Source organism: Neltuma alba, unplaced genomic scaffold (assembly GCF_004799145.2).
Source record: "Neltuma alba isolate B1F8T4 unplaced genomic scaffold, ASM479914v2 tig00011261_pilon, whole genome shotgun sequence".
NCBI lineage: Eukaryota > Viridiplantae > Streptophyta > Magnoliopsida > Fabales > Fabaceae > Neltuma > Neltuma alba.
Window position 1 is genome coordinate 8,911 of NW_021635974.1, and position 12,662 is coordinate 21,572.

A 12,662-nucleotide genomic window follows, 5' to 3' on the forward strand; every position below is an offset into this window, starting at 1 on the left:
AACTAATTTAAATATATTAAAAATTAAATTAATTATAATTATAAAAATGTGATATGATATCCTAAAATACCAATATATAATAGTAGATTATATATGAGCTTATAAATTATATAAAGTAGTTTGAAAAAAAAATGGTAGGTTGAGAAATAAAATGAGTTGAAATTTTATATTTAGTACAAGATTCAATCCACCAACTAGTTTTTATAATTAGAGGGTAGAGATAGGATTATTTTTATTACGTTATATTGATTATATTTTCATATTATTTAAACCATAAGAATAAGCCTCTTTTAGCCAAAATTTTTGCCCTTTCCAGTTTCCATCTCTTGGAATTAAAAACTGCAATTAAGACTTTTTTGCAAAAGAGTTTTTTTCCAAAAAAAAAAACTGTGGTTAGATATAATTTCTTATCTCCTCCCCTACTTGTCACTTTTACTTATCATTCTAATTTTGAGAATGTTTGGATGAAAATCAAATCACTGTTTTATAAGTGATTTTACGAAATTTGACATATGTAGATGGAAAAAAAAATTATCTCATCTTACGTAAAAATATTTTTTAAAAGTTCTTTTGACACCTTCTAAACCCTTTTTTTGTTTAATCAAATATCTCTAAAGGACTTTTATGTTATAAAAGATTTTCAAACTTTTGCTATGATATTATTTTAATTAGTTTCGTGACAACTTAAAAAAAATACTCTAAGGAAGAGTTAAACTATATACATGCACCCCCTACTCATATACCCACCCATTTTTACTACTTGATCTGACTTTTAGCATTAGAAAATGATACTATATTTTTCTTTAACTTATGAGGGATTTCAGGATTGATGTTATAATCTAATCTTAATTTTGTTTTTCACAAGGTACTTTGTATCAACTTACGACAAAAATCGGTTACTTTGGTCATTTAAGAATTTAAGATTCCCCAATATAATAATTAACTTCCCAATAGTGGGTTCCATGACATATGCTTGTACTACTTAACAAAAGCATCATTGAATTAATATTTGGAACAATCCATATGGTATAGATGGAGAGAATATTAATTAATGAATTGAGGGACACACAAAAGAATAATAAAAAAGGATAAAAGAATAAAGAAAGGAATTGGTTGTAACAAACATGAATGATTGAGAGAGGGTCAAGGGCTTAGCCGGCCTAATTATGGAATAAATGAAATATGTTGTCTTTCCCTCCAACAAAATGACAACTTTTTAGCTTAATTAATAGCCCATTAACGTTCTTATTTTTGCTTTGTACCAACCCATGCTTTCTTGTTTCTCTCATTAAAATAAAAAATATATACTCCTCTGGTCCTAAAGGGTCTTATATTTAGAACCGGAAGAATATATATTTTTGACAATTTTATTATCTTGACTCAATTTTAATGATTTTTATAATTTCATTATTTGTATCTTATACATAAGATGGAGTCAGCAATTTGTTGAGATTATGACTACATTCAGTAGTACTGACTAATTCTGGCTCTAATACTATCATACCTTATATGAGAGGTAGTTTTCTTAATATAATTCTTTTTATCAATTTATTAGGCTTGACCTTGAAATCTTACTCAATGATAATACATATTTTATGCTTGATCAAACCACCGGTAGTAAACCAATTATATCATTAATGTATAATTTATTATTTTTTTAGGCGTAGGTTTCTCAAATTGTAAAACTTATTGCTTTTGATTTATTCCACTTTTTGGTAAAAATTTTCAGAGTCCAAAGGTTGGAGTTTTCTTTCACGTAACGTAGTACGAGCTAAGATAACCAACATGGTAAGGAATCACTGGTTAATCAAAATGCGAAACTATGGGAGAGCATTAAATATATTATATAATTTATTGCAAAATTTTGAGATGATCAGCATTGTTAATGGGTTTTAACCAACATGTTTTATTTAATTTTGTGAATTGCATAAATTATAAGGTAAAATTATACATTTGGTCTTTTAGCTTTACATAAAATTTTGTTTTATTCAATTAATTTTATGAAATATTTTTCAATCCTTGTACTCTAATATTATTAGTTTCATTAACAAAAAAAATCTCAATATTGAAATTTTAGATTTTAACAAAATACTTTCAAATGTTAAGATATAAATATTAGCTTTATTTTTTTTTTAAATAACAACGATAGCAACAAAAAATAACATTTGATACTCATAGTATTGAGATTAGTGGATTGATAAGATTATTAAATTAAAATGAAAATCTTGTATAAAAATAGATAACCAAATATACAATTTTGGTAAGTTACCAGGCATGTGGCATTATTTACAATAATGTTAATTTTCATGATTTAGTAGTAATAACATTAATTTTTTTTAATTCAACAAAACCCTCAAAGAGTCAAACTCGCTATCTCTTAATATGTCCCAAAAATGGAAATTATTGTGCAGCTTTGTAAAAGTGCAAAAGACGATATTGCTTTGAGAAGGCATCTCAAAGCAGAAGCAGCCAGTAAGTGATGTAACCCCTCTTCATGATTGAGAATTTGAGATGAAGAAAGTTGAATTAAAATACGAATAAATTTTCTTGGATAAAATTGAAAATTAATAATGACTTAAAATTCAAAATGAACTGCCAAAGCCCATGGAGGGCTTCGGCCGAACCAAAAAAAAAACAAAGGCCATGGAGGCCCAATAATGTTTTCCCCCAAATTATTGCAAAATGGAATCAGAGAAAATAAAATATGGGCTTATAAATGTGTACTTCCCCATTTTGAGTCCATAAACAAATCAAATGTAATGTACCGTCTAGCTTAAAAAAAAACCACTTAAAGGCCTATGAAATAAACCAATATCAATAGGCCCAATTCTGCGTCCACTTTATTGTTAACCAGAAGTTGGCCCAAAAAAAAAACGGCCTGACATATTGATGGAATGTTATCCTTTTGGGCCTTGTTGGTGAAGGAACTGAAATAATATTTATTTTTATTATATAAAAAATATATAATACAAATCATCTTCTTATTAATTCTTTTTTGCTTATATATGCATTAACCCCAATCATGTTGAGGTCTTATATTTATAACCAATTTGAATTTTTAACTAGCTTTTATACTTAAAATCAAAAGTAATAATAATTTATTGACCGAGTAGATTTGAAAATTGCTTCTTAACACACAAGGTTTTTAGTGGCACTTTTGGAAGAAAGAAATCCTCACACATGGGAAGTATAGTATTGAAGTTTCCTAAATTGTTAGAGCATCTACTCTAACCCTAAGTGTTAGAACTGGGACAATATTAGCTACTTGAGGCTAGTTCAATTGGCATGGTAAAATTTAGCACAAAAATGAGTAAAAATAGTGGCTTTGTGTAAGAAGTGAAAGGAGCGAAGCAATTTGTGAGCCAACCCTGAGACAATATGCACAGATCATGAGAAAACGTGAGGCAAATTAGAAATTGAGTTCGATGTCACTTATAACTTCAGATCATTAGGACTTGTCCTTGTATGAAAACAAGAACATGTTTGTCATGTGCATGAAAATGGGAGCAGAACATGCCAAATCTTGCGTTAGGGTAATCCAAGTCCAAATTGTTGATGATTAAAATAAACATGATAATGTATGGTTGTTCTAATACACGAGTTAAGATCAAAGTTGATTGAGATTTTTTTTTTTTTGCCAGACTGAAAGTTGATTGAGTAAATTGAGCAAAACACAATCATGCATATTATTAATAGTAATTGTGGATGCCGAAAGAAGCTAAGGGAATCCGAGCCTAACTCCCAAGGATCCTTTGATGACGATGATATGGAGTAAACCAGTAGGTAAAGCTAGGAATATGGGTTGGACATGCGGGTCATACCTACAAAAAATGACGGGTTAGGATTGACCTTTGGCTAACCTGCCACCATCTGAAAAATATGAGCTAGTACTGCCATAGCCCGAGCCTGCCGCAGATTAGCCAGTGGGTTGGCGAGTTCAACCCGCCTAAATTTTTTTTATATATTAAAATATCTAGAGGAGGTGGATTGAAATTCTGGAAAGGCAAGAAAGCTGAAGTTTTACTAACTAATACTATTAAAATCAATATTGAGCCAGCTTCAAATATCATCACCATTAAAGATAATTAGATCAAGATGGTTATTCATTGTTGCATGTTGATTTTATTGGAAAAATTTATATTTGAACTTGTGTTTTTATCATGTTTGGACTTTGGACAATCATATATCTTGTGTTTTAATGTGTTGTAATTTTGTTTAAATGCTTGGAATAATTTAAATCATTTTTTATTTTTTTAATTTTTAATTATTTATAAGAAAAAATTTTAAAAAAATCTGGCATGTTGGTGGATTAAGATTGGCAGAATACCAACCCGCTAGAAAACAGACCTTTTAAACCTAACCCATATAACCCGTAACCTGTTACGGGCCAACTCGCAATTGACGGATTGGTCCGTTTTATCAGTCCTACCAACAAGTATGTTGATGGAGAAAGAAGAAAAAACATCCAAAATTGTAATTAATACATAGATAAGAATTCCAATTTCTTGCGGTGTTGGCCGCAAAACACGCCTATAGAATTTGACGTACGGAAGTGAAGAGTCCGTGAAACACGCGTCCCCAGAGATAGACTTGGAAGCATCCAGGAAGGTGGACGACTGTGAACTGGATATTGACAAGGCATATTCTCTCTTTTATTGTTGTTTGCATTTGGGTTCTTATCACCAAAATAACATTATAAAATTAATATAATTTTCAGTCCCTAATTTGCTAGCTTTATTTTGGTTTTAGTTTTTTAAATTTTAAACAATAAATTTTGGTCTTTTAATTTTTTTTGTTTAAAATACTGTTCTTTATAATTTAATCAAAGTTCAAATTATTTTGTTTCAATTCAAAACTTATAATTTGAAATTTGAACGTGTGAAACAGAAAAACTGTGGTCTTTGCTGTAATATTTTGTCTCTTTTGTTCGTAAATTTCCACGAAACTCCACATGTGATTCCCATTCACACTTCCATCTTCTCTGTGATATGTTCGTGTGGGGTCTTGCCTGTTCCATCTCTGTCTCCTTCGTCTTTATCTTCTTCATCGTTATCGTCATCAATTCTCTTTCTTGTTCTTGTTTTTCTTTTCAATTTCCCTTTTCCATATTTTTGATTGATGCGGTGAAGTGAGATTTTGAAATTACACCCGCCATACCTGCACCCTTGTGTTGTCTCTGAAGTTAAGACCTAACTCCTCCTTTTAGGTCCACCATATCTTTTCAAATATTTGTACTTTGTAAAAAGAAAATAATAGTAATTTTTTTTTTTACAAGTTTAAGAACACAAACTATTTTTAACTACTTTCCTTAATATCTGTGAAAACCAATTAAACATGTTTTGTATCAGGGACACGAGGGAGTATGCTTTTTTCTTGTTTTTTATGAACATAAATAATTAAGAAGGGTTATTAAGATCTTATGTAATGCCAATTAAATTAAGTCACGTTGATCCAATTTAATCACACTGCCCTCACAATGAAAACAAAGTAAACGTCAGAGTTGACATTTCATCTACTACTTAAGGCCACGTATTCTAAACGTGTACCTTCTGTCCTTGAAATATGAAAAAGTGTCACTGGGACGCGACTCTTAGCTCATCAATATCAATGATAAAAGTAGTGTTTGGCAACCTCCAAACTATGGTTTTAAAAACACTTTTTCATAAAACGAGGCAAACTCTTTCACATATTTATTTCGTAAACCGTAAAAGTACTTCTGAAATCATGGTTTGGTTTCTATCCAAACACCCTCAAAGACTCGTATCTATGGGATAATTATTGTACACTCAGTTAAGAAAAAGTCTCTTAACAAATAATTAACATGTAATAAATTTTAATTATTAGATTGCTTATGTGTGTAACTACAGGTTCATTTTGTGTGTATTTTATGTCTCTTTTATAACCACACATTCATTTATTCTTATTGTACGATCGAGATGCTCCCACGTTATAGTCACATGGGACTTGAACTGCTTATAAGATAAGTTGAACCAGAGCAATCTCAAATTCTTAACGAAGTTATATGATAACATGTTTTGTTTTATTCTGAGATTAATTTATATTAATCTTCTTGCATGTTTGAAGCAATAAATAATTAGTAGCAATTGAAAGGAGTACAGCATGATAAATGGGATGAGCAGGGAAGGGATGAGAAAGATTGGGGGGAAAAAGGACAGGATATTAACCAATAAATAGTACCTCTGGTCTTAATTATAAGACCTCATTTGTAGACTACAAACGAAGACTTATAATTAGAACCGGAGGTAGTATTTAATAAGCTCATGAACGAGGTTTTATAATTAGAATTGGAGGTAGTATTTAATAAGCTCATGTTTGATAGAAAATAGAAAAGGGAATGAGAATAATTGGAATGGAAATGTCAAATATGGGTATTTCATGTGAAGCTAATTTGTATGTTTGATATATAGTTGAAAAATATGAGCAAATATAATATTAATTTGAACACACAAAATTGAGAAAACAAGTAAATAATACAAATTTCATTTATGAGGAAAAAGATTATTAGTCTTAATCTATAAAGATTAAGGTTATTTTCGCTTTTTGGCTTTATTGTTTCTGATTACTTTTGGGCATCTAATCCGGTCTGGTTTAATTAGTAGCATGACACATTTTTTAAATTTGAAGTAAATGAAAAGAAAGACAGAGACAATGAGAGAAAGACGGATTTTTGGGTTAAAAATGTGGCTGAGAGGTAGGAAGAAACCATGACCTTTTTTTTTTTTTACCCCTACATCAGAAGTTTGGTATGAAGGAAAAACAAACAGGAAAAATGGTTTAAATTAATTAATGAATGTGTGTATATGTTATTCAAGCAAAAACATACAAATGCCCTCATTTATAATTTATAATATATGTATGTAGATATGTGAGTGCGTATATATATGTATGTGCTCCGATCTTATACAAGCGCACACCAGTGATCTTGATTGTTGAAGACAACCTCGGGATTCTCTCAAACCATATTACTGTGTCTGTAAATAAACTTATGCAATACAATTCATATTATCCGACATGCATGATCCCTCATTGTCTTCCTCTCCTCCTCGTATTCTTGCTGAGTTTGCTTTGCTTTTTGTTGTTCAGGAAGGGTTTTTTTAATTCTAGAGAGTGTCGCTTCTTAATTTACAGAGAAGTCACGAAATATCTATTAATGATACTGTCATTGAGATATGACTTGAGTCATTTATTCTTCGGGTGCTATCACCAAAAATCTCTTCAGTATTGTTGCTTTGAGTGAATTCCAAAAAGTTAATCTAGCAAGAGGGTTTGGGTGTTTGTGCAGCTTTTGAGAGGAAGGACTCAAAAGATTGGGTATTACGTACAACCCTAATCCCTGTAGATGATGAAGTGAAGACCTCTATTTTGTATGCTTTGTTTTTTTTTCCTTTTATATAACGCAAAATATCTTTAAATTACTTTGAGCTTGTGTTTTCCTTCTTTTTTTTTTTAATTGGAATTGTTTGTTTGGTTTGTAAATCTTGCTATTGTTAATGGTTTTATCTTCCAATGACAACATAGTCACATTTTTAGCCCCAAAAAATCAGGTTTTTAGGATGACATAAAGGGATACAAAGAACTTGACATAAGTATTTTTCTATATATATATATATATATTAATTTATAAGAAGACATATTATTTATATACAAGTAATGAATAACGTAACTTATTTTTAGAGCAAGACCCATGAGACACCATCTGGCCTAGTATCATTAATCATTAATTTATATATTTATATATATATTGAATGAGCACTGGACACTATTACTTTAAATAGTTAATACAAAAAACATAAAACCAAAAAAACCAAGAAAAGCTTCCTTCATCACATGTCGCATATTGAAAGTGGAGGGTGATTAGGGATAAAACAACGCGTAGCATTAATATTTTAAAAACATTCTCATATTTCTTGAAAGTTTGATTGTATTGTATTGTGCCTTTCAATTTTTATCCACTTTATTTTTCTTAAGTGTGAAACAAAATCTGAGGTGCAAATTATTTGACAGGACGAGTCAATAATCAATAGTAATATTGAGGCAAAAATAAAACCAAATGTGTGATTTTCAGAAAAAAGAAAAGGAAGTTGAAATAATGGATGAGGCCAGGAATGGTCGCTCATTCAAAAGATAATGCGAATATAAAGTGATGTGATATATGTTTGACATGAATTGCTTGTGGACTCTGTGCTCTCCCATTTTCTTTTTTCATTATCACTCTCTCTTTGTTCTTTATCCTCTTTTTCTTATAATGCTTCTTTTTTGATTTCACATCAGTTCTTCTACTCCACAATTTTTTGCCCTTTTTGTGCACGGCTCTTGAGTACTACCCTTGACCTCTCTACTTTACTGTTATTCTTATTCAATATTTTTTCTAAATCTTATTATTAAGCATTCAAGTAAACAACTAATCCGATTCGAGATTCATGACTGTCCCTCCAAACACAAGTATCTTCTTTAAGGGGGTGTTTGAATTCTTGCTGAAATGTTTTTAAAAACACTTTTCTGTAAATCGAGACAAATTTTTCTGCAAATTTGTTTCGTATACCGTAAAATCATTTCTAAAATCATGATTTAGTTTCTATCCAAACAACTCATAAAACTCAAACGTAAGATCCAGAAGAAATTTAGTACTCGGGCCTTACACTGCTAGATTAACTTTGTGTTAGTTGCATGGATTTACTTCTCTTCTTTCTTTGCAGTTTGCACTCAACGCTACCAATTTTTATACAGTAAATTTTAACAATCTAAAAGATGGTTAATGCAGTAAAGGTTATCATATACAATATAGATACTTGTAATCTTATAAAAATGGATATTTATAATCCTGTATATATTAAACTTGGTTCAGAAATTCAATAGCTGGATTTTTGTTAGAAATTTTGTCTAGTAGTTTACGAGATGTTTGTGATGATAATTTTTTCCCCAGAATTAGTGGCTAAAAAAGCTTTGTTGATCAGAATCTTTCTAAATATCAAAATTATGCATGACGCTTGTACCTTAAAATGTAAATCTAATTTTCTGTTTCTCTAACTTTTCGAAATTCAAACATGCATGATCAGTTCCATAAATCGGTAACACTTTAATTCACAAAATTAGATTGTATATATATCAAAATAATATTACAAATCATTAGTTTCTTTTGGCATAGTAGAATCATTCGATTCAATCTTGTGTATCAAAATAATATATTATCTATCGCTATAGTTTTAATTTGTCAAGACACATTATTATATGTCTAAACCTAATTATCTTTTCTGTATCGAACCGTCTCATGCATGATTAGTGCCACAATTTGGCGTATTTTAATTCATTCAATTTAAAAATTATATGTCACGATAACATTAAATAATTCCAAATCAATATCGATTCAATATATGGAAAATAAAAGTTAATTAAAAAATTACCTCGGAGGTATTTTATTCAATTCAGAGCGCTTTACCTCAAAAGACACATCTTTGAAACTATAGTATTAAATAATATATACATATTAAAACAATTATATCGTTTATGGGCAAGGTTTTACATTTTAATCTATTTTTATGTTTCAGTCAAAATATTTATGTGAGTATAAAATATTTTTTTAAAAAAATCTTGTAATCTTTAATAATTCCCTAGAAACTGATATTTTATATAGAATAACAAAATCAAGCCCATAATCTTAAAAAGCGATATAAATATTTATCAATTATTTGATGTGGAACACGACAATTAAAAGACTCCTAATTATAATTAAACACGGTTGAACAGTTGGCCTAAATTTAAAAAAGCCCGATTCAACACAACTGGTTTATGGTAGGTTTAAAAAGAAGGAAAAATTAACTATCAACACAAGTTGATGAATTGACGTCTCAAAAAATAAACACCTTATCCGACAAACAAACACACTTGAAAAAGCAAAATCTTAAACACATACCTCAAAAGATATATAAATCTCTCAACTTGCACGACTAGATACCTAGTAAAAATCCTTTTTTTACTAAAAAAAAATTAGAAATGTATAAGATCCATACAAAAAAAACAAAAAGATCGAAGGGATAAACTTAAAAAGCGATGTAGATGATGTGTTTGAAGTCAAACACAACACTAATCCTCCTGATTAAAGACGAGTTAAAGTGTTAAACAGTTGGCCAAAATATATTTAAAAAAACACGTCAAACACAACTGGTTCTAGTTGGTGTTAGTTAAAAATAGGTATAAGAGCACAAGTTGTTATATTGGGCAAAAAAATAAAAAAAACTTATTATAATTATAATTATAAATTATAAGTAAAACAAATTATATCACCATCATTGGGTCTTGTTCGAACCCTCACTTTCCGGTTTGAAAATACCGTAATTTTCCGTATAAGAGTAATATCACTCCCCCTCCTCAAAATGTCAAATTCTCACACGCCCTTTTCCACTCTTCTTCTTCTTCTTCCTCCTCCTCCTTCTCTGTTCCTCACATGCCTTATCGCTTAAGCGTTCCTCAAGTTGAAACCTTTTCATATCCTTATAATTCCCAGAGACACACTTTCACTCGCTGTTCAGATTCCTCCGTGACATCGTCTTGTCGTCATTATGTTTCAGGCTATTCGAGAAATTAACAGGAATATTGGCGAGGAGGAAAGAGTAGAATCTACTTCTCCGACCAGAGAAGAGGAGCCCGAGGGGGTTTTGTTCGGGAAGTACGAGATTGGCAGGTTTCTCGGCGTTGGAGGTTTCGCCAAGGTTTATGAAGCTTTCGATGTTGTTACGAAGCAGAGTGTGGCCATTAAGGTCGTTAGCAAGCGCAGGATAGCGGAGGCCCGCCTCACGGCGCAGGTTCAGAGGGAGATTGCGATCATGCATCGGCTGAATCATCCCAACATCGTGAAACTGTACGAGGTCCTCGCCACGAAAACTAAGATTTACTTTGTCATGGAGTGTGCTCATGGCGGCGAGCTGTACGACAGAATCCTTAATCACGGCCTCTTTGACGAAGATCACAGCCGTCGTTGTTTCCAGCAGTTAATCTCAGCCGTCCAACATTGCCATTCTCGCGGCGTGTTTCACCGCGATTTGAAGCTCGATAACCTCCTGCTCGACCAGGATTTGAACCTCAAGGTTTCGGACTTCGGGTTGAGCGCCACGACGGACCAGATCCGACCCGACGGCATGCTGCACACTCTCTGTGGGACCCCTGCTTACCTGACCCCCGAGATGCTCGCCAAGAAAGGCTACGACGGAGAGAAAGTCGATGTTTGGCAGTGCGGCGTCGTTTTGTACGTGCTCACCGTCGGGTCTTTGCCGTTCAACGAATCCAACGTGCCCACGCTGTTGAGGAGAATATACCGAGGCCAGGTTCGCATCCCCCGATGCGTGAAACCCGATTTGAAACGGTTAATCAAACGGATGCTAGACCCGAACCCGAAAACGAGGATCTCCATCGATGAGATTCTGGAAGACCCGTGGTTCAGAAAAGGTTACAGAGAGATCAAAGTCCAGCAGAAGAATCCGGAGTGGGAGGATGAGGATAGAACCAAGTCCTTGAACGCCTTCCATTTGATATCGTTCTCTTCGGGTTTGGACATGTCGGGCCTGCTCATCACCGACCCGGAACCGGAAGTTTCGGGCAGTGTGGAACGCATCGTTTCGAAGGAGACGCCGAAGAGTATCGTGGAGATGGTGGAGTCGGTGGCTGATCGGGACATAGTGACGGTGATCCGAAAACAGGACGGATGGGGAGCCAAGATTGAGGGGCATAGTGGTAATTTCGTCATACTGATCGGTGTCTACCGGCTAACGGATGAACTGGTTGTGATTGAGGTGAAGAAAAAAGAGAAAGACGAAGAAAGCGGTGCAGAATTCTGGGAAGAGAAGTTAAGGCCTCGAATTTTAGAATTAGAGTATAAACCGGAATAGCCGGTGAATAAATTATGAGAAATAAGTGGCCTCGCTAATTTTGACGATTCAGTGATGCCGGGTAGGTTATTGCGTTTAGGCATTATTATTATTATTATTATTAAATTATTTAAGTCATTGTTTTTGGCACAATAAATAGTAATAAGTGCCAACTCTATGTACAGTGCCATTTATCATTATGAGTATGGCTGCGTTATCAGTTACCACATCATGAAATTTGGACGGTATAAATTTGTTTTGGATTATTTTAATTTAAATTTCTTAAACGATAAGTTTACTTTATTCTTTTTGCTAATTAACAGTTAAATAAAATATAATGATATGACCCCATGGAAGAAGGTTCAAAAAACGCGGCCACGCTGAACTTCAACCAGGAAGGAGATACCTTTCAGATGAAGAATTAAATGAGATTTAGAGGGTGACTACTGTTTTTACAGTATACAAAATAAATATATAAAAGAGTTTGTCTCATTTTATGAAAAAGTACTTTTTAGAAATACTGTTCTATCTCTTTATTGTTTCTTGTACAAGTTCATAATTTAAGAAGTTTTCAGATTTTTTATTTTGGAAAAAAATTGCAGCCATAAAATTAATAATTCTTATATTATTTTTTATTAATGGAGGTTCCAGGACTAGGCCCACCACCACACGCTTTGCCTTCTGGGACTGGACATTATGGTTCACATTCTCTCGTTCTGCCTTGGCACCCATAATACTTAAAAGGGCTAATAATATAACATCATAATATTAAGGACTCAATTA

The 12,662-nt window shown here is 32.3% G+C and overlaps 1 protein-coding gene across 1 annotated transcript; it reads left to right on the plus strand.

Annotated features, from left to right (window-relative positions):
- Window positions 1-10,391: 10,391 nt before the first annotated feature.
- On the plus strand, window positions 10,392-12,111 carry LOC114763175 (CBL-interacting serine/threonine-protein kinase 14-like). The gene has a single exon (XM_028952787.1). It carries the CDS (start codon window positions 10,578-10,580, stop codon window positions 11,898-11,900), a length of 1,323 nt encoding a protein of 440 aa, XP_028808620.1. The 5' UTR covers window positions 10,392-10,577; the 3' UTR covers window positions 11,901-12,111.
- The last annotated feature ends 551 nt before the right edge of the window (window positions 12,112-12,662 follow it).

Excerpts from the sequence above, each read along its gene's own strand:
- LOC114763175 (XM_028952787.1), top strand. The coding sequence starts at position 10,578 with ATGTTTCAGGCTATTCGAGAAATTAACAGGAATATTGGCGAGGAGGAA.